This window comes from Stylophora pistillata, chromosome 14, assembly GCF_964205215.1.
Source record: "Stylophora pistillata chromosome 14, jaStyPist1.2, whole genome shotgun sequence".
NCBI lineage: Eukaryota > Metazoa > Cnidaria > Anthozoa > Scleractinia > Pocilloporidae > Stylophora > Stylophora pistillata.
In genome coordinates this window covers 2,844,316-2,869,944 of record NC_142532.1, presented here as the reverse complement: position 1 = coordinate 2,869,944, position 25,629 = coordinate 2,844,316, and the positions used below count along the sequence as shown (strand labels likewise).

At 38.7% G+C, this 25,629-nt stretch overlaps 2 protein-coding genes across 4 annotated transcripts; one reads left to right on the top strand and one right to left on the bottom strand.

The window, feature by feature from the left end:
• The first annotated feature begins 402 nt into the window (after positions 1–402).
• On the top strand, positions 403–18,266 carry LOC111323388 (uncharacterized). Of its 2 annotated transcripts, none has more exons than XM_088744816.1 (16): positions 403–564; positions 2,122–2,192; positions 2,825–2,859; positions 3,851–3,911; positions 4,425–4,488; positions 5,785–5,865; positions 7,035–7,144; positions 8,099–8,157; positions 8,242–8,324; positions 8,837–8,873; positions 9,642–9,687; positions 10,581–15,080; positions 15,604–15,983; positions 17,007–17,489; positions 17,753–17,854; positions 17,937–18,266. In XM_088744816.1, exons 1-16 carry the CDS (start codon positions 499–501, stop codon positions 18,125–18,127), a joined length of 6,369 nt encoding a protein of 2,122 aa, XP_088600942.1. In that variant the 5' UTR covers positions 403–498; the 3' UTR covers positions 18,128–18,266. The 2 variants fall into 2 exon arrangements, with proteins under 2 accessions (XP_088600942.1, XP_088600941.1); XM_088744815.1 differs by having other exon boundaries at positions 17,934–18,266.
• Positions 18,267–19,273: 1,007 nt separating this feature from the next.
• Positions 19,274–25,293, bottom strand: LOC111323358 (uncharacterized). 2 transcript variants are annotated; one of them, XM_088744818.1, is made up of 3 exons: positions 25,116–25,293; positions 23,335–23,916; positions 19,274–20,487 (listed from the first exon to the last, which is right to left on the bottom strand). In XM_088744818.1, the coding sequence occupies exons 2-3, from the start codon at positions 23,825–23,827 to the stop codon at positions 20,198–20,200; spliced, it is 783 nt and encodes a 260-aa protein (XP_088600944.1). In that variant the 5' UTR covers positions 23,828–23,916; positions 25,116–25,293; the 3' UTR covers positions 19,274–20,197. The 2 variants fall into 2 exon arrangements, with proteins under 2 accessions (XP_088600944.1, XP_022782420.2); XM_022926685.2 differs by lacking the exon at positions 25,116–25,293 and adding an exon at positions 24,025–24,668.
• Positions 25,294–25,629: the final 336 nt, after the last annotated feature.

Below are 25,629 nucleotides of genomic sequence, written 5' to 3'. Positions count from 1 at the left end.
GCAATGTAATAAGTACAAGTCACGCAATTTAGACTAAAGGCAAAAATGACTTTCTAGTTTTAGGATTTTTGGAAAAGCTAGAAAGACTCGTGTGGCCATTCCTCTATAAGTTAAAAATAAATAATAATCGATAAGTAAAGTATTCCTAACTAACAATCGTAAGAATGTTTTGGTTCGAGAAGAGGAGGCTGGGGAAGTTTTGTTGAACACCTCGGAATGAATTACAAACACGCTTACTTTTTTGTTAGATCCCAGTCTCTTTTTTCCTTATCTGAATAATTTAATTTTCTTTTTTCCAACAAGATAACGATATTTAGACTCTCCCTCGGCCCTCAAATCCTTTTTGAGCATACACCCTGAAAGACTGGTGTAGAGATAGTCTTTCTCGTTCCCAGTTCTCGGTCGTGTGAAGATGGCAGAAAATTGTGAAGGGAAAATTTGTAGTTGCTAGAATCACAAGCAGGTTTAAGCTATCAGAAAGCAGTGTCTGATTCAACAATGGCTGATTCAGCTTCAAAAAATTTCAGTAATCCTACTTGCTCTTCATGTGCAAAAATGAAAGAGGTTTGTCTTGCATTTTTCAAAATAACTGTTCCAGACTCAAAACGTTCAAGCTACGTCTTGTTCGGTTTACATATGCGAGGTTCTAATTTGAAGGACACCAGTTTTGTTTTGTACGATTTTCTAATTGATTCTGACAATGCTAAGGAAGGTTCATGAGTTACCAGTTAGCGTTTTTATTATTACACATTCGGTGGTTATGTTCACTTCAAAACGATCCAGAGACTGGTACTATCTTTTCGCAACCTCTATTCATTTCATTTAAACGTGACAAAGACATCGGCAATTTTTTGGTCAGATGTTAAAAACGATCCAAAGACTGGTACTATCTTTTCGCAACCTCCACTCATTTCATTCAAACGCGACAAAAAACATAGGCAATTTTCTGGTCAGAAGTTCACTCCAAACTAATGACCAACCCGGCACTTTTAAATGCGCTCGCGCACGATGCAAAACTGGACCTTTCATTCACAACGCTGGGAAAATATCAGGACCCAAACGTTTCATTAAGATCCCTGATCACTTCACGTGCACCTCCGCCAAGGTCATCTGTTGCATAACTTGCACTTATTGCAAAAAGATATACATCTGCGAAACAGGAAGACGACTAGGTGACCGATTCGACTTTGCTTAGAAAGGAATGACAAGGATGTATCAAAACCAGTCGCTAGACACTTTAATCCACCTAATCATTCTTTGCAGCACATGGAAATCTGTGGTCTTTCCTTATATTTAGGTAGCTCAGAAAGCCACAAAACTCTTGAACAAGAGTTTATCTTTCAAATTTGGCACTCCTAACCCCATAGGTATCAACAAACGCTTTTCATGCTACTAATTTATCTGTGTTTTTCTCCTCACCATGTTCCCGCCAATAGCATAGCTCCACTGTCTGCATATAGACCCACACACAACCCACAATTCCTCTATTTGCTCTGATGAAGGGCTAATGCTTGAAACATCAGCTTTTTAACTCTTTATGGTGGTCAGTTTATAATTTCAGCTTAGTTAACTTTCCCCCTTTGTTCAGTGGTTGTGAGTGTTCGCTTTACATGTGCTTGAAGTATCAACTCCACTGTAAGAAGATAGCAGAGTACACAAGTTTCATTCTTAAGTATTTTGCTTCTATCGAGTTAAAGTGCAATAATCTTCAATTCAGCATAATTATGCAAAAACCACAATCTCCATAAGCTATATTTATTGCAATGTATATATGAATAATTTTATCACTTTGTGGGACAACCTCTCGAGGAAAAAAGTGTATGCTTTCTGTGCTTTGCCTATGTACAGGTGACTTGAAATTCTATAGGAAAATTCATTACTTAACGAGGGAATTCCACATTAAGTTACATGCGAAAATCAATATCGCACGAATCATGAAGCGATGAGTGTGATATCGGTTTTTAATTCTATGCTGAATACCTTACTTTGTTAACCAATTAGAATTTGAGATTATTTTTATTTATGATGCAATTCTCAAAGGAATTAAATCGATGTCATAATCAGTAACTTTTGGTCATTGTTTTGGACAGTTAGGGTACTAATAATGGTGCTTTCTTCCAGGCACTTGAGGTCTCCAAGAAAGAACATACACTGACTCTAAGAATGATCAAGGAAAAGATTATTTCAACCGAGTAGGTTACAGTCACCTGTTTATGAAAAGATAAGGCTTTGTGTTAAAAAGATGGTGAAGTTTACCATGTAGTCAAAAATTTTTTGATCTATAGATATAGATTTCTCTTGCTGTTTTGCATCGTAAGAACTTTAGTCTAAGGGTAGTTAGCTTTATTTTTTTTTTTTTCTGTTGCTTGTGTCCATGTTTGTTTGTTTTATGTCCCTGGTACAAAAATGCAAAATATCTCTCTTTTAATTAGCTACCTGGTAATTTTAACCCTTGTATTACATGTACTGCATTTGATAGCCAGTTCTATCATCATTATTGTTTTTCTTTCTCTCTTTTCTCTATTTTAAACTCTATTTCATGGCTTATTTGGATCTGAGATGAAGTAATTTGTTTGAGTTTTACTTTCTTAAGCTGTATACATGTGAGTCTGAACAGGTCCTCTTTAGAGGTTAGCTTCAAGGTTAGTTTTCACTTGAGACAGTGTGGTAGTTGAAGTTGTAAGAGCACTTCCAACCTAGGGTTAATCGCAAATCAAATTGTAAGGAGAGTCATAATCTCGATGAAATTGGAGTCAGAAGTACAAAAACAAATTTCATTTTCTTCTGAAACTCGTTAATTTGTTTTTATTTTTTACTATTATAGTGAGCTTATCAAGAAGTATCAAGATAAATGCCTTGGTATCCTTTCAAGTTTTCCTGAGAGATAAATCTTCAGTTTCCATGATCAACTTATTTTTTATAAAGATACAAAACTGATTAGTGTCCTGATCATGTCCTCTTTTTGCTGATTAATTTAAATGTGTAAATTATTGGATTGGGTATTACACAATGTTGGGTAATTGGGAGGTTTGGACCCTTCCCATCAGACAACTGAGTTGTTATACTATTTGTAAGATGCCAAAATTCTTGAAACTACAGAATAACATTTAATTTAGTCGTCAAAATTGACTTGTCTTGGAGTTCTTCCCAGCTTATTTAGGCTGTAGTTAAAAAAAAAATAAGATATGTTTTCTGTAGCATTAGTTTTAACCTCTCAACCCCCCCCCCCCCCCCAATCAAAAATTAATTATTACTGGATCAGTCTCAACTAACATTTGGTACTAGGTGCTCAGAGCACCTTGAAATTTTACTCTAGACCGATACATCAGAGTGGCTTATTACTTCCTTTTTCAGACAAGTTATAATTTTTAAGTCCCATTGTTTTTTTTTGTTTGTTTTTTTGTTTTTTTTTTTTCAAAGAGAGGAACATGGTTGTAATGTGCTACTAAACTATTACTAAAACTCTGAACAGTTTCCTTTGGTGTGCTTTCTGTAGTCTATTGACTACTTGGATATATCAACAAAGTTGAAATGGTAAATTGGCCACCGTAATGATTACAAAAGCTGACATTTCGAGCGTTAGCCCTTCATCGGAGGGCTAACGCTCGAAACGTCAGCTTTTGTAATCGTTACGGTGGCCAATTTACCATTTCAACTTTGTTGATATATCCAAATTATTTCATTACTCCCACCGACGCAGCCCCAAACAGTTTCTTTCGAAACTATCAGCCTTTATTGACTACTTGGTGGTGGAGACCTTTTGGACTGCATCTACCTGTCTCTAACTGTATTTAATTTTTTAACAAGTTAACAAAGTTGTCTTTTGAGGTGTGTCTTTGACTTGTTATAGAATCTGATAAGCATCTTCAACAGGCCACTGACTTCACATTGAAACTGGAAGCAGCTCAGATGTAAGAGAGTGTTAAATGATAAAATCATGTAATTACACTTGTATGTAAGGTTGTCATGATTTAGGTTTGGTTTGAAAAGCCAGAACCACCTCAATCTAAATTAAATGCTTACCTTGGGTTTGTTTTTAAAATAATAAAAGTGATTTGATATGGGAATTAATTTTGGAAAAAATTGTTTGATGCAAGGAAAGCTTAGAACATCGTAGGATATACACTTTTAAGAATTAATACCTTTGGTACTATTTTAAAAATAATGTTATTTTTATTTGTATTTAGAAATTTATGAATAAGGATTGACACCCCTTGTTTGGAGATGATAAATTATATGATTGTGTTGTATGACATAAGTGTTTTGTACCCCAAAAGGGAATACTGGAACAAATTCTTGCTTGCCTTTAGCATTCTTAAATTTTCTGGAAAGTATATGTTAGCAATCTTCATTCTCTAAATCTTAACAGTATCTGGAATTGTTGTACGGTGTGTATGTACCCTAATTTTGTACTTTGACTGCAGGAAAATTGAAGCTTTGCAAGGCAAGCTTGACAGGGCATTACATTCTACTGAACCTCTAAGGAAGGTATATATCTTTATTGTTGTTCAACATTGTGGCAAATAGAAGGCATTTGGAAAGTGATTTGATTGTGTGCTAAATGATCTGATTTGAATGTCAATTGAATACCCCACCCCCACTCCCCAGAGGTCAAATATGATGATGACAGTGTACTAAATGATCTGACTTGAATGTCAATTGAATACCCCACCCCACTCCCCTGAGGTCAAATATGATGATGACAGTGTGCTAAATGATCTGACTTGAATACCCCACCCCCACACCCAAGAAGTCAAATCTTATGATGGGGTTGGAGTTGCTTGATTTGATGTCTAAATCTAAATCTAAACGTCATTATGTCAGCAAAATCGTTTAGGACATCATGCCAACTCTAACATAATAATAAGTGAAGCTATACTAAATATACAACACTATTAAAAACTATTGAAAATTATTAAAAACTATTTAAAACTACCGATGAAATAAAGGCTGATAGTTTCGAAAGAAACTGTTTGGGGCTGTGTCGGTGGGAGTAACGAAATAATTTGGATATATCAACAAAGTTGAAATGGTAAATTGGCCACCGCAATGATTACAAAAGCTAATGGCCAATTTACCAATTTCAACTTTGTTGATATATCCAAATTATACCGATGAAATAAATTTAAGTTAGTTTGCTTTTTAAAAATATGGAGGGATTGGCTGGAAATAGTTTCTTTTAGAAGTTTGTTCCATTCATGCAGTTATTGTCCTGGGAAAAAAAAGAAGATCTAAAAATATCTTTGTCCTTTCGGTACAATAAATTTAAAATCATGGCTTCCTTGGGTTCTCCTTTCTTTCTTTGTTATCAAATGATCCCCCCAATCCTCATCTAGGAGGCCGTGGCACATCTTGTACATAGTGGAGAGCCTTGCATGTCTTCTCATTGTTTCAAGTGTGTCCCACTGTAGGTCTTGCAGCATTTCCGTCACGCTCGTTGTTCGATTGTAATTTCCAGTGACAAAGCGGGCTGCTTTCCGCTGTACCCTTTCTAGAGTGGCTCTATCTTTGCTCATGTGGATGTTTGTTTGTTTGCTTAGACTTGTCAATTCTGTCTTAATTATTCTTGAACAAATATGGTTAAAAGATTAAACATAAGTTGTAGGATAATCACATATTTTTTTCAAAATCACCCATCACACCTTCTCTGAAATCATTGTCCACCTCTTGAAAGCAATTTTTCCCACTTGTACTTTTCACTCTATCATAAATCATGCATTTATATAACTTAGAATTTGTTTCCTTGTTTCAACAGTAATGTGGAAGTGTTCTTATTTGTTTCAGAATGTAGCAAGGTTGCACAGGGAAAAGTCTTTAGCTGATTCAACTATTGCAGAATTACAAGAAAAGCTGCAGACATTTGAGGTACTCTAATGGGATTATATATGTTCAGTTTATTCTATGGTTTAACATAATAATATGCACTGATATTTTACCAGTTGTGTGGTGTCTTTCCAAGCCCTGAAGGGGCAAGTAGAAATATGAGCCATGAGCAAAATGTCCACCAGTCTTACAATGTGTATGTTAAAACTGTAGGCAGCCCAAGTGTATTGTGTGTGATTTTGGGGTGTTAAGGTCATTAATGGGAATACCTAATACATAGTAGCTACTATTTAGTAGCACAACACCTGAAACAAAATGGTATCCATACAGTAGGTAATATGTAAAAGTACCATATGTGGTACAAAGAAAGCAGTGCTTTCAATAAGACCCAACACCCACCAGAGCTCCAGCGGGTATTCTGTTGTGAGTCACCGGGTATATTTCACCGCGCTCAAGTTGCAGTTACCACACTCAAGTCACACTCAAGTTGCTCTCCAGTGGGTGCTATACTGAGGTAGCCACCTATTTCAAATCTTATTGAAAGCACTGAGAAAGTCGACAAAATAGCACTAAAACAAGCGGAAGAAACAATCAAGGTAGCTATGGAATAAAGGTTAAGAGACTTAACTTGTTATATTTCTCATTTTTATTATCCTTTTTTTTATTTTTTTTTTTATAATTTTTCTTTTTTTTACGGCACATGCTTATACTTAAAATTCAATCTTAATAATACAAGTATTACCGTAGGTGACCTTTGGACCCCAAAATCACCCACAGTATGCAAGTGAAACCATGCAATATGCAATTTATTATTTCACGGTTATTTCACTTTTTACTATAATTTGGATTTTAGTTTGCAAAAATTAATACATCCTACAGCCTCGTCTGCATTGTACTGATGGCATAAGTAGCGTGTGAAAGTTGAAAAACAAAAATTAATACATCCTACAGCCTCGTCTGCATTGTACTGATGGCATAAGTAGCGTGTGAAAGTTGAAAAACAATTTTTACTATAATTTTGATTTTAGTTTGCAAAAATTAATACATCCTACAGCCACGTCTGCATTGTACTGATGGCATAAGTAGCCTGTGAAAGATGAAAAACAATTTCATGCAGTTGTTTGTTATTTGATGATGAACAACTACTTCTTTGACAACAATCAGACCAAATCATTCTTGTTAATTTTAAATGATGTGATTATTGATTGCAGAAAACAAACTCAGAGCTACTGAGTGTGACAAAACTCAAAGAAGAACAAGAATGTGAGTGGAGACTTGAGAAACAAGTTCAGGCTCATGAGATGCAAACACAGAAAAAGAGGTAACTCTTTACCCCTTAATTAATTAATTAACGTAGCTCCATTCTCTGCCTTTAAAAGCACACACAACCCACAATTCCTCTATTCGCTCCGACGAAGGGCCAACGCTCGAAACGTCAGCTTTTGGAATCGTTACGGTGGCCAATTTACCACTTCGACTTTGTTGATATATCCAAATTATTTCTTTACCCCTTAATGTCAGTATGCATATTCTCCATTCTGTAGACAAGAAAAATGAATAAAGGGTAAAAGTTTCGAAAGAAACTGCGGTGCTACATCGGTGGGGGTAACGAGGTAATTTGGTTATATCAACTAAGTTGAAATTGTAAATTAGCCACTGTAAAGAGTTAAAAAGCTGATGTTTTGAGTGTTAGCCCTTTGTCATTCGCTCTGACAAAGGGCTAATGCTCGGTGTGTCAGCTTTTTAACTCTTTAAGGTGGCCAATTTACAATTTCAACTTAGTTGATAAAACCAAAATACCTTGTTGGCAAGAAGAGGTTGTTTAACAAGAAGAGCTTCTTTTGTTGGTGATCAATTCCTTTATTCTCCTGACCTTAATGTGCAATTCAGGGGTGATATTGTAAGGAGAAATTAGATGCTGGTCACTTTTAGGTCCAAGGGTTGAAAGACACACAATACTGCCAGCTACATGGGGGACGTAACGTTCATCACTGCCTTGTATTGTTGAATCCTACTCAAGATGAACCAAAGCTCTCTGCACCCTAAGAGCTAAAGATAATATCACGAAAATGATATTATTTTGCAGTGATGGAATGGGCACTTAACTGTGCAAGGAGGAAGTAGTGGCAAGAGGTCTTTACTTCAATAAAAAAAAAAAAATCTATGGAAATATTGAAACCATCTTTGAAATTAAAATGGTATTTTTCTGAGATGGAAGTCAGTGGTTTTCATGTGATTTTTGTTGTCATTAGCACATAATTATTTTTTTTTTCAGCTTGCAGAAAAGTGAGGCAACTATTACAAAGCTGCAGGAACAGATTAAAAAAGAGAAAGGTGACTGAGTCATTTCTCAGATTTTGTGTGCGTGTTTTGTTTGGTGTTCATATGTCAAGGTAATCATGTGTTTGTGCTGTTTAGAGCAAAACAAGGACACCTCCAGATTACTGAATCAGGCCAATCGAAGGGCAGCAAAGTTAGAGCAACAGCTTGAGAAATCCAAGGTAAAAAGAAATATGACATTTCTTTACTATTTGTTCTCTAAAGAACTGGACAACAGCCAAGTGGTGGACACCATTGATCCTGGGCTCTGTTACATGATAGGACTAAAAGTGTTGCTACTCCTCTTGGATGGGCTGGGATTTTGGTCATGCAGCTAAACCCAGACTTTACCAAATAGTTTATTTGAACAGTGTATTATAGTTCATTCTGTGGAATGTAGTGACTAGGGAAAACTTTCAGAGGACCTTTATCAGGGGCTCTTTCACCTGCTCATGCAGGGAACACAAATCCATGGTGGCAGCTTGTAGCTGTGTTATGGAGTAATTTCTATGCAATCAGACCTTTTGGAGCAAAAATATTAAGGGTTCTGGTGTTTATTTGTTGCTGGTTAGATTTTTCACTGCTTGCTTCAGATTTAACTCAGCTCAAGGGAGTGATGATAGATTAATTTCACTGCACATCTTGAACTTCACATTTCATGTAAGTTTGTTTCATTTTTTATTCTCTCGATTAGGATGAAATTCAAAGTTTCAAGCTTGAAGCCCAGCTTGGTAAGTATCAGCTCTGATTTGAACATGCACTGTTTTCAGTTTTTGTCCTACTGTACTCTTTCCTACATACACGTGGACAGAAAGGAGCAAGAATTGAGCCTTGTGCTTTATTAAGAAAGAGTCACCTTTATTACAAGATTTTAAATTTGGTAGAGTTCCAGAGGTAAACAAAGAGTTAACTTTAGGTTTATTTGCCCCTCCTATAGCTCATTCGCAATGCGTGATGTCCCATAATTTTAGTTCTCAAAATCTGTCCTTAAATCCAACAAAATCGTCTCACCATTTTTTGCGGGAAAATTTATCGACATGGTGAAGAAAGACTTGCTTATATGTTACTGTTTGAAGTGTGCATGTACGTGCCAGGAGAAATTACTAAAATTAAGGGGAGAACTAACTGAAGTATTTCTTTAAAACGATTTGTATTTCCTTTCTTTTACGTAGCTTCACAACGACTTCTGTGGATTTGACTGACTGTCTGTAAATTTAGTCCCTTTCTTCCTGAAAAACAAGTAGTTTAGTTTCCAAGGTTTTGGTTAATTGCATGCTTTCTCTTGAAATAGTATTACTTCTGTCAGTGGTAATATATACAGTTGCTAATAACAAATTAGTTAGTACAGTACTCGATTTTCTTCATTTTTGCTGGTTGTGTAATCCAACCAATACTTTTTCATTTTCCTCCCATTTCAAGTAAGGTTATTTTCACGTACGCATACTTAATTTTCTCTTGTTACATTTTTACCTCTCTTTCTCTCTCCAATTCCTATATAGCAAGAACTCGGGGAAAAGACAAGACAGAAAAGACACCAAAATCGAGGTACGATTGAATTTTGATCCTCGCGACCGTTGTAGATTTTAACTCACGTGTACCACTTAAATGAAACAATGGTTTTGTTTCAGCAGACCGTAAAGTTTTGGTGGCTGTGGTACTGAGCAAGTTACCCAATAGAAGTGTTTGGTGTCAATGGCGTTAGTCTTCTTGAGCGCTATAAGTTTACCGTTGAGTTTGGATTGAAGCGTAAGAGTCCACTCACTTCCTCACACTACTCCCGCAATTTCCTCGTACGGCTTCCCACACCTTCCCGCACTTTTCTTGCGCTTCCTCACACTTTCCTCACACTATTCCCGCACTTTTCTCGCGCTTCCCCGCACTTTTCCCGCTCTTTCCGCGCACGGCTTCCCCACACTTTTCCCTTACGTTCCTTGCGCTTCCCCGCACTTTTCTCGCTCTTTCCTTGCTTTGGCACTTGCCAACAAAGTCTTTTGGCTGGAAAGCAAGAAGGACATAGTTTGAATACCAGCCCATAAAGGACGAGTTACTCTCATTGTGGAAAAAACTGACTCACAGACTGGTAAACGACAAACAAATCTACTAAGAAACTGAATGTCACCCAACTCCTTCACTTTAATGCAAACTCAACAGTAAAACTACTGGCACTGAAGAAGACTAATGCCACTGACACCCAACGCTACTATCGCCTAAGGTGCTCAATGCCACAACCACCAGGAAAGGTCCTGGTTGAGATACCCTCGTGGAGTTCATGATATATTACTAAATGATTTCATAACAGATGGCCTAAGGCACAATTTTAACTTCCTAGGCAGCCCCGAATCGTACCGTTTGCAGTCTACAGTTATTCGATTCTTTTTTCATATTGTTCGTAAAATCGTGAGCTTATGTTACATTGCTGAACTTGTTTTTCCGTGCAGGCGAAAAAAGAAATCTTTCCAGGCACCTTTGTCGCCCAAGGGACATAAACAGTCCTCAGCTTCCGGCTCCCATTCAGAGGATCACCTGGAATATATAATTGAAGAGCTTAATGCGTTAAACGATATGGCCCCAGCTCTCAGCCCCCTTCCTCCAAGTCCCGGCCCAGCGGAGGAGAGTACTGGTGAAAGTAACAGCGAGGCTGGCAGTGAAGATGGCGGCAGTGATTATAGCTTGGGTGATTTAGCTGGTATCTTAACTGGTGATCAGAGTGACGCAGAAATTCCTGTAGGAAAATCCTTGGAAACAAGAGACAGCAGCCAAGACTTCGACGAGGATTTGGAGAATAGTTTAAAAGAGACAGCGAAGGGTGAAAACAATAGTAATATTCAAGATAACAAGGATGAACCTTCAATAAATGAAGCTCCAGATAAATCGGCTGCTTCCGTGATGAAAGAATTAGAAAACTTTTCTGAAACGAACCGCAGTGTTGTCAATTCTGGAGATGAAACATCAAAGCGAGAAACGTTTATTAAAGAGGATCACGTCGAAAATCAAATTAGCAAAAATCCACCAGAGAAAGACATGGAACCCACTGCGACCGCAAACGTCTCCAAGGCATTGATAAGCGCAGCGGAATCTCTCAGTGTTCCACGAAAGGGCAAGCGCCGAATAACATCACCGAATCACTGGGTCATGACTCGATCGAGGGCTAAAGCGATGAAGCTAAGTTCCTCGTCTGATGGTGACAGTTCATCAGAGAAAGAAACTGGAAACGAGTCATTTGTAAGATCAGGAAATTCTTTTAAGGTAGTAAACACTTGCTCAAGACGCATTGCTGATGCAAAGGAAAATAGAAAATCAAAGGGTGTTAAAAGCAAGAACGAGAAAGAGGTTTGTTTCGTTTCCTTTACGGACGATGGTAAAGCAGAAACCAAGGGTTCTCTCAAAAACTGCAGCGAAATTCGTGATCGCGGAAATTGTCGGAACTCACTCTCCAAAGCTGTCAATAGCAGTGACGATGACGTTACGCCTCACCATGGCAACGCCAACGATTGCAGTCACTTGGGAGTCTCGCTTCCAAGGTCAGAGGAACAAATAGACGATGGTAACACTTCTTGTTTACTTCCAACGGAAACAGAAGTTAATGTTACTTGTTACCATGGAAACGATGATGAGCGACCAGTTTCGCTACCAGGTTCAGTTGAACCAAGAGTGTTTAGGGAAAATTCGGACGCGTTCTTGACAGCAGTTGATATTCCTGAAACAAATATCTCTACTGAACTTGAGAGCGATTCTGAATCTCAAATTAAGACTGCTGTTCCAATTTCCTCGTTGAAAGAGTGCAGTTCTGACATCAATGATATTTCTTTGGCCGAACTTAGCGATAGAAATGACGCTAGTACTTGTGTGTCAACAGAATCTGCAAATATCGAAACGGACGCGGAAATTGTTGCTAGTGCGACAAATGAACCAAACGACCGAAACTTACGAGAGAGAAGAAGTAAGTCTAAGGCCACTGACAGTGAGCAGTCACAATTGAAAAGCGATGAGTTTGCATTTGACTTAAAAGATAAATCTCTTGGAGATAACAACACTGTTAGTGTCGACAATTTACAAACCATACCCAAGATTTCCGAGGTTGATTCAAGTTTTGCCGACGATGAGATTTTCTGCGACCCATCTGGGGCCGTTGTGGAAGAGAATCAAGGAGACTCAAGTGGTTCAGCGGAAAGAAACAGTTCAGATTTGGTTGAATTACGATTGAGAAGTGCTCTCCATGATGATCGTGAAAATAGAATTGTATTGGAAACCAGTGTTCCAGACCAAAGGCAGGGTGATGCAAATTCTTCCGTCTGCAAAGCGTCTGGAAAATTAGCAACTTGCAGTCCAATTGAAATTTTGACAGGCGATGCAAAACTCGAAACTGGTCTTTGTTCAAAGGAGAGTTCTACTATCACTGGGAAAACGAAAAAAGAGTCGTTACTGGATAGTCATCACATAAAGGAAATCTTCGTAAACAGAAAACTAGCTTCAAATAGGAACGCCGATTGCTTTGCGTCCGACGAGGCAAAGCTTGGCAGTTCAACTGAAGAAAGTAAAACTGAAGGGTTTACAGACCAAGGGGCTGACTTACGAGAAGGAATTACAGCGTTGTGTGACGATTCCTCGACGAATTGTCCTTCTCTGGCGCATGAGGGTGGAGTGGCAACTTGTGGAGTGGCAGCTACCACCGTCATCACCCCTAGTGCGACTTATACTGAAAGTAACGTGACACATAGCAATACTAGTGTGTCACGCTTCAAAACTAGTGCGATTCTCACCGAAAAATGTATGACTCAAACTAGCGTGACTCGAACCAAAACTGACATGACTCACAGTGAAACTATTGCGGCCCTCGGCAAAACTAGTGTGACTGACACTGAAACAAGAGTGACGCACACCAAAATGTCAACAAGATTGGAAATTTCCGCGAAAGAAAAGCTCAAAGATGTAATTTCTGAAGACAGGATCTTTGCTCCTAGAGGGAACCATTATCGTGTTTCCAATAAAAAAGTGATGGATCGTTCTGGTGCCGCAATAAAGATAACAGGAGACTCTCAAGTACAAAGTAGTGCTTTGAAAAAAGAGATCTGTGACATGGCTGCAGAACCTCTAGAAAAGAAGCATCCTATGGAAAGAGAGGTATCTCTTCCAAGAGCAATGATTGAGGAAGAGTTATTAACGTTTTCTGCGGGAGTCATGCTTCCTAACTTGGAGAATGATCCAACTTCCTGTAAAAATTCGCTGAGCGAAGGAGAGCCTTCAGAAGGGAAGGGAAGGAAGCACTCCGATTTTCCAAGGGATGCGATGTCTTCAAGAACTGTTGATAAAGATGAAAGGAAGCCTTCGGTGGCTATTGAACTTGACGGAGATTTACAATCTTTTAGAAATACTCCAAAAGATACTTTGGTTTCTCCAGACGAGGTAAGGATGAAATCTGATGCGAGAAGAGTTCTGTCCAGTTCTAGAAGCAGGATCAAAGACTGCTCCGCAAATTCCATGCAGGAAACAGAAAGAACCGACATCGAGAAGCAAATGCCCAGTTTTGGCGGGAAAAGCGATTGTGACGCATCCGGCGGCGTAAGTAAACTTTCCGGTTGCAAGAATAAGATTTCCTCCACTGGAGATGATAGTGTTGATCATAAAGGGAAGGTAAGTACTTCTTCAGCTTCTCCAGAACAAAAAAGAACTCAAATTAAAAGAAATAAAACAGCTTCGCAGTTATTAGGGGTCCCTGAGACAAGGGAATCACCCGAAGCCCCTGCGACAACACATGATTTGCAAGGTGACCCCCCAATCGAAGCCTTGCTGAACAACCTCGAAGGTCTCTTTGAAGATTTTCCGTCGCTATCGCCTCTGCCTCCGTCACCTTGCCCTTCAGACGACGGAACTGATGTACTTCAAAGCTCTCTCATTTCAAATAGTGATGTTAAAGACGTTACAACCTTGATATCTGATGCACATGACAAGTGTCCACGCAAAAGAGATAAGAGAAGCTTCACTGAACTTATTTCTAAAAGAGTTGAAAGAACCTCAGACGGGAATACGTTTGGTTGTAACACAAGATCTAACAAAGAAGACATTTCGAAAAGAAATACTACTGTCAAGAGCAAAACACCCGCGTCGGAATCAATTTCTTCGGCAACGGAAAAAAACCTATTGCAACGCCCTTTGCAGACGACTTTGTCGAGATCCCGCGAAGGGGGAAACGTCTCGGCAAAACGGACTCTGCAACGATCAGTTCCTGATTCAGCAATGGAAAAGAATGAACCTCAAAGCAAAAGAGCTAAAAGACATCTCAACGTTGCAGACAGACAACAATCTCCAAGGTCGGGCAACAGTTTGGCTTCTTCGAGAGTTGCTCTTAATAAGGACGTAACGTTGACGAGCGGTGTAGCTAATAAGAGACCAGTATTTGCGAGCAACAAGGGAACAACACTGGTTGACAAACATAGCAACTTTAGGCCTACCTTGGACCAGGGATTACATATAAAAGATTCATCGAAAGCAACTGATGGTAAAGATAGTAAATTTCGACCTTTATCGGTTCGACCGAGTTACCAGCGAGAAGTTCAATATGTAATCAAATGCCTTGGCCGCATTTATGAAAATAATGTGGACCTGAAAATTGTGTTCAGTAGACTGACTAGTAAAAAATGCATTTCGTCTAGTACGCCAGTAGCTTCGGGAATAGTCCATTTTTTAAAAGAACGAAGGGACGATCTTATGCCTCAAATTCTTAAACAACTCGCGCAGATTCAGTCTGAAGGGATATTGCACCTCTGGAAACCTGTTATTTCTGGGTTTGAGTCCCGTCTGTTGGAAGTGGTTTCCCTGTTATCCAGTGAGGCCTTATTTGGAAACTTGATTGCGCAGTTGGTTTCCCTGTGTTCTCGAAGTTTAATCGAAGCTTCTTGTGCTTTCAACGAAGAGGAAATGAAAGGGAATTTGTCATTATGGTAAGTATTGCCTTTTAACGAGACCTGAATATCTGCGAGAGTGCGCAAAATGCCAAGACAGACATAAATTCTTTCCTCAACTCTGCCGTACAGAGAAAATACAATATCCCGACTTTTTCTCGTCCAAACATTGGAATTTCATTTCTTCTTTAACCCTTTACACCCTAACATCAGTATGCATAAACTCCATACTGTTCTCTATACATTTCCTAAGGTGCTGACAAGGAGAATTTGTTTAACAATCAAGAGCTTCTTTAGTCGGTGATTATTTCTTTTATTCTTGTGACCTTAGTGTGTGATTCAAGGTTGACATGGTAAGGAGAAATTAGATGCCAGTCACTCTTATTCAGAGGGTTAAAATATTTCATTTTCATTGTAACTTGTAAGCCGTGTGTTGGACTTTTTTTTTCTCCCAGTCTTGTGCTGACAGCCTTATAATGACATTCGAATGGAATTTCTCTCTCGAAAAGATATACCTTCGTTCTGACATGAACCCTTCCTTTTTGTACTGTTGCATTTTTAGCCGTGTCTTGACAGCCTTATGTCAGCTCAAGGACGATCTTTCCTATGCTCGAGCAGTCCTTTATGACATCATGCGCACGCTGTACAGTTTCCACAACGCTGCCTCAGAGCTCGTTGTTACCATAGCTACAGTTTGGCCCGAAGTCTTACGATCATCCTCCGACTGTTTGTCGGCTGAAAAATCGCCTATAGCTTATACACTGAAGTCAATGGTTTTGAATTGGACCAACAAGCCTCCTTCAATGGATCTGGGGAAAATTCTGCGTAATTTGTGCTGTTGGGAAGGTGATTCTGTTACGGAGGAAGAACTGAAGAATTTCGGATTAAAGCTTGCTGAATGGTTGCATGAAGAGAGCGGTGTCTCTGTCAAAATTGGTAAAGGTACGATGAAGGAACTTGTTTGTAGACAGTTAAATAACTATATCTTATTAGACGTTTCGTTGTGTAGTATCGCTGAGTATTTTTACGAGTTGTGCCGTATTTTGACGAGCCCGTAGGGCGAGTCAGAATACAAGTAACGAGTAAAAATACTCAGCGATACTACACAACAAAACGTCTAATAAGTTATTTATTATTCAACACGCCAAACTGTTATTTCAGTGCGGGCGAATTTCGCGGATATTTATTTACGGGGAGGGCGTGACAGAAGTAGGCGAAGCGGAACGGAATTGGCGCGTTGTTGTGTTGCTGTTTCTATTTTCTTCATTAAATGAAGAAATTTTCTGGTCGTAAAGCTGTTTTTCTTCGTTCGATTCATCTAATGAACTTGGAACTATGTTTGCCAGCCATTCTGACTCTTCGTCGTCGGAAATATGATTCAGATTGTCCGCTACTTTTTTCTTTTTCGTAACTACAATCCAATTCTTCGCTTGCGCGATGCGAGAAAACCTGTTTAACCGGTACTACAATAGACGAGTACAAATACCGCGTGATATTTGTACTCGTCTAGGTGTAGTTGGATAATAAATCAGGTTATATTATTCTGGTCCTATCGCTAGCTTAGTTTACTTGGTAGAACGTATATGATGATTTTTTCAAAACCTTTTCACTCTCAGGGTCTCATTAGTAATTATTCTTACTGTCTGCCATACAAAGTTTTACTCAGTCGCTTTCATTTTAATAGGAACTCACAAGGTTTACATGTGCAGACTTTAAAGTTAGATTCAGTTGTACAGCGGGCCCAGTTGTTCAAAGAGCGGGTAACGCTACTATCCAATGGATAAATCGCTATTCGGCGGATAAGTGGTAGCAAAACGTACAACGTCTTCTTCCAACCTTCGAGCAACTGGGGCGTGTTGATAAACGATACGACATAAAAGTGCGGCTCTGTAGCTCTCATTTAAATGGTCACCCACTTGAGTTTCATGTAGAGGTTAACGTCCCGTGTATTTTTTTTCCGCGTAGAAGGAAGACTTGTCCTCGACAGCTATTCTTTTGAGATTGTCAAGTCTATTGAGTTGCTATCTTGTGTTCTTGGTTGGCAATGGACCTTAAATGATCTTATTGTCAACGACATTTGGCAAATATTAAGATCCTGGGCTGAAAAGGAGGAAGAAAGTTCGCGCACAGGCGAACGAGAAACGGCGTCAGGTGGAGAGCATAATCAAGGCCTTGAATTAGATGAGATCAGAAAGTCGACTTGCGTTTGCCTACTGGTTACTGACAAGGATAAAAATCCTGACTTTTTTAAAGTAATACCCAGTATTTTCAGCGCTGAAGACGACAGAGTAACCAAGGAAAATAACTATATGGCAACAGGAGACAAAGAGGGAGGAAAGAAACCTTCGACTGACGATAAAGAAATGTGTTCGGTTTGCCCCAAGTGTGGAAAGTCTACAGGAATCAGGTTGCCTGAATCGCACATTGTTTTGTGTATTCACCTTTTAGGTAGGTTCACGTGCAAATAAAACAAAGTAGTTTGTGAACAGTCGCTTTTGGAAAAACGGATGAAAATCAATTGACGGGATGAATTTTCAAAGGTTAATTGCAATTTTCACTGCCTTTCTCCACTCAGGAATTGATGTTGTAAGAACAAATAACTTGTTTGTTTCTCTTGGATGTGAAAAGGGTTAAAACCGCAATCAGCAGTATCTTAAGATTCGACAGATGCCTGTGAGGACTTTCTTGAACTGGAATCTTTCTATTTTCAGGCGTTTTATGCAGAATTGCTGTTGAAAATGGACAACATCTTGTCTCAGAAATAATGGACATGCTTTGTGGACTGATTGAAAATACATCACCAGGCTCGAAAGGTATTGTAAAAAATATTCTTTAACCGACAAGAAGCTCAGTTTTTCTGACGATTTCCTTTGATATCTTTATTTTTTCTAGTAGAGACGTATGGCATTCAGCTGGCAGCGGCAATGTCTCTCCTTGACGTATCACCTTGGCAACCAAAAAGAGTAGCTTCGGTTGTAAGCACATGGCTTTCTGCTTTGAACGAGACAAACTCTCTCCAGACTCCCGCGTGTGTGTCACAAGGCCTGGTTTGTTTAAAGAGCATTTTGAGCGTAAATCAAAAGTGAATTTGAACTAGACAACAAATGGCTTTAACTCTTTGAACAAGGTCTGTTCAGGAATATATGAATACATGACTTTAGATGTTAATATTTAGAGATTTGTCAAAAGCTAGAGGAAAAACAGTGATAGGCTTAGAAGAGAAAAGATGTTAGGTTGGAAAAGACCAAAAAAAAAAAAAAATGGAATAAAACGCCCAAGGTTTGAAATTGCCCGAACTTAATGTTTTTGTTAACTCGAAACTGTTATTTAGAGGAATGAAGCCCATATTGTATGATGTAGGCAACCTCAAACTTCATTTAACAAAGGAGAGTTGTTTGGGGTACTTTAAAAATGGACCCTTGTATGATCGACATTTTAAATATCCTCAACCAAACTAGCTCCCAGTTCTCTAGGGGCAGAAACTTCGCTTGCGAGAGACATGGGAACGACATAGTTACGGCAATGCTACCGCTGGATCAATCTAGTAAGCTCCCGTTTGCTTAATATGCAAAAGAAAGTGACTTCGTAGAGACCTTCAGATAGTATTAGAGAGCATTTTTTGCCGGAACAAAAAATAGCACATAAACCATAAACAGCGATTTTCAGTCGTGTGGAGGGTAATCTACTTTCGGTGATTGGTCTAAAAACTCGCGCGGACCTCTCCAGTCAGGCCATGGTTGTTCGAAGGTTGAATAACATTGTCTACTGGAGAAGTGTTTATCCGGTGGATAGCGCAGCACGTTTTGCAGTCCCTCATCCGCTGGATAGCGATTTATCCGTTGGACAGCGTTATCCTCCCTTTACACAACTAGGCCCAGATTAAAAACCGAAACCAATCGCGACTTCCCGCGCTTCAGGCAATTTACTTCTTATTACCTAAAAAGTCAATTAGTGTTTTGGGATATTTTCTCTCTGATTGACCGTTTTGATTACTTTGTTTTTGGTTTGACACATAATCAATAAATGTAGAGGTATTAGAGAAGGAGTCCCAATCCAAAGGTGCGAGGTTCAATCCCTAATGGGTATTTTTTCTTCGTCCCACGCCCGTGACAAGACGAACAACATCTCTCTTTACCAAGCTAAAAAGTTACCATCTCTCTTATTCTATCTTAAGAGGTATCTTTACGCCGTTGTTGTCTTTGAAAAATTTACTCGTACCTATTAACACCAAATTGCACTCGAAATCATTTTATTAACTATACTTATAGCCATTCAAAAAAACAAAAAAGGTTATATAGTACACCCGCATTTTTACACTCTTTTATGTCATTAGGAAAACTTTCTTAGAGAAACCTCTTCTTCCAAACAAACTTACGCAGCCTTTCCCCACTGTCTGTGTACTCGACACACTCGCATCCATTCCTGAACGTTGCGATTGAGTCGATTACTCTTTAGAACTGTAAAAAAGATCAGAAACAAAAATCTCCTCTCCCTTCTCCCATTGAAAAATGCTATCTGTAATTAGTCCTAACCCACGTGCCAAGAAAGAGATGAAGAGCGTTTCTCTCCTTATTAAATACTCACCGGAAAGCTATAAGGCTCGATAAACAGCGGCTTAACGAGAAACGCTGCATCTCCAACGAAGGGTATACGTAAAGACTGAACCTTGGAGAGCGTCTTTTATGTGCTTTTCACGGGGGAGGACGTGGGTTCCTAAATGGCTAGCTACGCTCTAAACTCAGTATTTAATAGGCCATTTTACAGTTGTGTACTTAGTTGCCAAGCCATTGATTCAGAGTGAGGCTGAAGGTGACCTTGTTGTGATAGAGACCTGTATCTACTTAGCATGATAACAAAGTTATTTACGTTTGAAAGGCAGCAAGGTTTGTATCATAACAAGGTCACCCCTAGCCTCACTCCCATTCAAAGGCTTGGCAACCAAGCACACAACTGTAAAATGGACTATTATCACTTTTGTATCGCCAAATGGCCATTCTTATCTAAAGCTAAAGCGTTCCCCCATCTGCATTTCAAAGAGAAGTGAGTGAGTTCTTCAAAGGTTAGTAGCGTTCTACTGTTTATACTACCATATCGTCACTTCTACCAAGGAGAAGTTGTAGTTTCGAGTTGCTAAATTACATTGCAATTCACATTTCTCATTGAACATTAAACTTTGGAAACATAAGTTCGATCCATTCGTCTTTGTCGATTTTTCCATCTTTATTCCCGTCTACCAGTGCAATATCTTTAGCCGCTCCCTCCAAGGTGATGTCCTGACCAATGTCTTCACAGAAATCTCTCAGCTCTTCTGCGCCGATCAAACCATCTTTGTCTAGGTCTAGCTCGGAAAAAAGCTCCGAGAGTGTCTGCTCCTTTGTCCTCATGGCTTCAAACTCGGCCAGGTTTGGCACAAATGTAAAATGGTGGAGATCCTCATTTGCCCAATCTGAAAACAGAGTTTAATGAGTTACTAATGTGAACTCAGCCGCGTGACTGACTTCTGCACATCTATAGTTTGCAAAGATCTTTGGGATACACTTCTTCAAATACACAATGGCAGACCATTTAAATAATCAAGCCATTGATAGCTGGAGAATTTCCTTTCCCTTCCTCTCTACATTGTTCAAGGGCTCATTGTGAATATGAAACTGTGCGAGTGAATGGTAAGTATCGTTTCATCTTTTGGTTCATTTACTTTTTCTCTATAAATTTAATCTCCGAAAGCGAATATTTTTTGGTGAGCCTTGTAGACCTCATGACTGAAGCTTCGCGTTAAAAATCATTTCTCAGCATTTAAAGGCTTGAAGTTTACTTCTGGTTTTTCCTAAAATCTGATGGTTGCGTTAGAGCCACCAAAAGTTGAGGTTTTTGTAATTTAAACTCATAACTACGTTTAGAGTCATTCTGTTAATACCCTGCGGGCAGAGGCCCTTTGATCTTCCTAGATTAGTCGGGAAGAGACTAATCGAGGAAGATCAAAGGGCCTCTGTTCGCAGGGTATTCTGTAAAATAAATAAAAACAAAAACAGCTAAAACAACTTATTTGAATGCATCCTCACAGATCTTTGTAGTTGTTCTCAAACACAGAATGGAGCCGGCTGTGACAAAAATAAAAGCTCTTTGCCTAGCGATATCCCAGCAAACATCCATTTTTAAATTGTTAGCTGGTGAAGTTTCTCTCGTACCTCATTACGGGAAATTTTTCAATGCGATCATGAAAACCACAGTACAATACCCTCTTATCTTGATATTTCATCAGATGCAGTTTACACATGAGTAGAACTCTGTACAGATTATTAAGACTGTCAATTGTCTTAATCCTAATCCTCTTGCGAGCTAAGAGTTTTACATGGTCCTAACTTTGTCTCTAAATGGATATTCCCTACCGTTGCCGTTTCAGTTCGACAAATTTTCTGCTATGACTCGTGCATAAAGCGTTCTGGATTGTACACTCAGTCGACATAATGTCTTGATTTTGTTAGGGCTCGAATTGCCTTTAATTTTTATTGCAATTCTTTAAACCTCCAATTAAATCCTCTTTCAGTTTCTTTTTGCTAATCGTTTCCTAAGATCTTTTGTTTTAGTTAAAAAAAAAAAAGAAAAAGCTCAAGTTTCCAAAAAAAAATATACTGATCTCTCTTCAACAGGGTGAAATCTGGTTTGTTTACACACACTCAACCTCAGCTTTACACCTTATAACTTGAATTCCAAAATCTATAACAAATTCTCACGCTTCTCAGAGTTAACTTCAAAACGAACCACTTTTTTCTTGTTTTGTTCCGGATTTGTCATTAAATTACCCGGCAATCAGCGATAAAGAACTTTGCAGACGTACGGACGCCTAATTAAAAAGCGACCACACAAATTATAGCTTGTTAGTATTGACATCTGTTTTCTATTTTACAAATAAAACAGCAAATTTGTATAGAACAGGAGACCACCTGTGTTCAAATTAGCAAAACACACTGCGTGCACGTTTGTCGTCATTGGAAAAACCGACCTTTCATTTAAGTTAGTCTTGCTGTCAGCACGCTTTGATCGATTCGGAAGTTGCTTTATTGCCAAGAGTAACTCTATATTGTCTGGCCAATTATCGTGTACTTCTCTTTAGTTGCAAATTAGTGAGTCTATTGAGTGAGGAATAAGAGCTCTTGTTTATCGATGCCCCTATTCTCTCTGGCGCCTTTTATTCCTAACATCTTTCTACATTACCTCCAAGGGATATCGGTTTTCCCGTTTGAAGCCAAAATAAACAATTTATCGGTTTACCGAAATAATTTATTATCCCTCAGAAAAACGCGCTTTTGGTAATCTAAGTAATTATAATTCAAGACAGAGGGTATTCAAGCGATGAAATTATACAAAGAAGAGCAAAAAATTGCTAAACTACACTAGAAAAAGCTTTTCGTGAACTTAACCAAACATTTCAAATGATAGTTCTTTAGATATTGGGCAGCCGTTGTTTTGGAGTACTTCTTAAGAAGAAAGGTCAAAACAAAAGTACCAGTGTGTGTATTTTTTTCATTTGAGTAAATTGTTTACACGCGACATGAAGGGCGCTTATGTAAATTTTGGTAATCCTCGACCGCATGTAAAGAAACTTCTAAAACGACCTCGTGTCGGTAAAACTAAGAAAAATCGGTGATTGAGACCTCTGATATTTTGTATGCACTCGCTAAAAACCTTACCCAAACTGGCAATTTATGACATTTAATTCCGCTTGCTCGTTCTTTGTTGACGAAAGACATCATAACAGACCACTCGAGAGGCTATTTGGCGACTCAAAGTACCCTTTTTAACCCCAAAACAGTCTATATCGCAGCAAGTCGTCTAAAAAGTCTTGCAAACCCATCGGAAACGTTCATGAAAACCGGATAAATTTTCATAATTAGGAGTTTGATTTTTCTATTGTTGGCTGGAAATTCCAAAGACTCCAAGCCAGCGGATGAACTACTCGCCGCAGTTAGAAAATTATTTCCGAAAGGCTCTTTTTAGCGCATTTGCTGAGTATTTTGCAAATAAACTTGGCGGGATGTTAAGCACAAAAATCGTGTATTTTGCGCATGTTTGTAATACCATTTCAAACGCCCCATAGCGAAGAAATGGATCTATTCGCGTTGCTTAACGGAGTTAATCACAACGCGATCTACTTCTGGGACCAGTGTCCATTACTTACAGGTCACTTCGCCTAAATCCTTTAATTAATCATCCAAAACGTTCTGATATTCGCACGATTTTGAACAGAAGTTGTGAAATACCAAAGGAAAACAAAATAATGGTGTTTTCACTTTACCTTGCGCTTCACTATCCGTTGAATTGTTGACCCGTTCCACGGCTTCAAGTCTGACATCTTCCGGGAGGGACTCATCCTCGAACAAGGACAACAGCTCCTTTCGATCTTTGACATTTTCTATCAGCCAGTCCAGCGAATTGTACCTCAAGTTTGACTTGGATTTCTTCATAAACTTCATTACAAAGGAGGTATCTTTCGGGTGTTTCAAATAATCGGCAAGAGACATGAACGCTCGAAGAGCCACCATTCCGTTCTGCGACGTCGAGATGTTCTTCAGCAATTCCACGATTTCTTCCGAATCTTTGCCTTGCAGCTTTAGACCCGCAACGCCGGTAGCTGCCGCAAGAACGTAATAAGACTGTTTCTCTTCCTTTAATCCCTTTAAAATCCATTTGACTCGCTTATCTTCAGGCATGATGCGAGGAAAGTGTAGCAGGTTCGACACCATTTGGTGTTGAGAGTCCCAGTTGTACTCCAAAATATTCCGAACCATATCCTTTTCATAGTCTTCTAACTGAGCATAATCGATTTTCTTGGACAGTCGGTTCGCTTCGTCCAAATCATCCTGATTCAAAAACAGCCCTTAAAAAGCAAAAGCAACAGCAATGGTGTTCAATCAATTAGTACGCGATAATTGAATCAATGTAATGGCAAAAAAAGATACACTTCTTATTACAGTCCAAACCTTACCTAATGAACTCGCCATGTTTGCAGATGGACTCAGTTTAAAACCGAGCTACAGAGATATTTTAAACATTTACTGTTTCTTGAGGTATTTTTTGAAAGGGAGCAATTCGACGCCGCACCAATATCAGCTTAAAACATTCAAATATCAATTGATCGTGGCTTTTATATCACACGCGTTTGATTCTCTGGGAGCAGATCTGGATGTGTTGATGTCGATTTGTCGTTGCGAAACAATTCACGATTAAGCGCGATGCTTTCTGGTGAATTTCTGCGATGGTTGTCGAGGAATTCTGCGAGTTTTAACCGCAAATCAGTCCAGTGGAGTACACTCTTAAGACAGCTGTATCCTACTCTTTGCAAGGAGTTCACGAAGCCGAAACTCGAGCCGGTAGAGCCGAGTGTTTGTGTTGAAACTGTCTATTCAACCCATGGGATTGATTCTTAAGACATCCGGGAACTTGACCTCACTTGGTCACGGTTTTATTGATCAGTTCAGATATCCACTCCAGATTTAAAATACTACCTTATTCGTTCAATACCCTCAGATGTTTTTTTATTTCGATAATGTGCCCATCGCGCTAAAATACAGTTGCGATCTGGCAAATATAAGTATTATTAGCTGGGAAAGGTTCCAAATCAGAAAATATATTTGTCAAAAATTAAAGTGTAATCAGTGTCGCACGCATCTTTCAGATTGCCTTGACGAATTGTGATTTTAATTTATACTGTCTAGACAAAATGAATTGTAAAGCGGATTGCAGATGGCTTTTGTGAGGGTCCCTACCTCTAGATTTTAGCCAAAGAAATACTATTGTTGTTTCGAACAATGCTAATCATGCGAGGACAGAAGTAAAAAAGAAAAAAAAAAGAAGTGAAAGTAGTTTGTAATTGAAAGAACTGGAGTGAAAACAATATTTACGATGTCGAACTAATAATAATTTTGGTTGGTGGATTTTCACTGGCGCCTTAATATATATCAGTCAATGTATCGTCTTTTAAAATACAGCCATACTAATCAGCTAATTTGTCTTAAGTTTATATCGTGTTCGTGTGTGTTTCTGTCGAAAACTGAGATTTTTACCGATCGTTCTTACCTGAATATCAGGAAATACTTTCATCAATTTAAGTTATGTCACAGATTTAGCAAAAATTGAGTGTTCACGTCCACGACTGATATCTTCCACCTCAATATTTACCTAAATGATTTGGGTTTTAATTATAATCTTTTTCCTTTCGTATACTTATCGCGTTTCTTTTAACTCTAATTTCTTTCTGACTGATAAAGGAATCGTAGCAAAGCAAACCATTGACTTGGGTGACGGGTAGGCATTTATAGATTATGTTAGTAAAAGTGACATATTATGCTAGTAGCATCGCCTTTTTTTGGCCAAATTATGCTAACATTATGCTCTTTTTTCCAAATTATGCCACCGTTTTTTTAAATTATGCTCTTTGAAAAAATGCAAATAAGTCCAGAATATATATTTTTTAACTAGAAGCCGTTCGTCTACAGTAAAGAAACGCAACAAATCCACAATGAATTTCAAATAAACATGTGGTTCAGGTTAGACCCAGGCTCAGTGCTTCACAGTGAACTACAAATGCTAC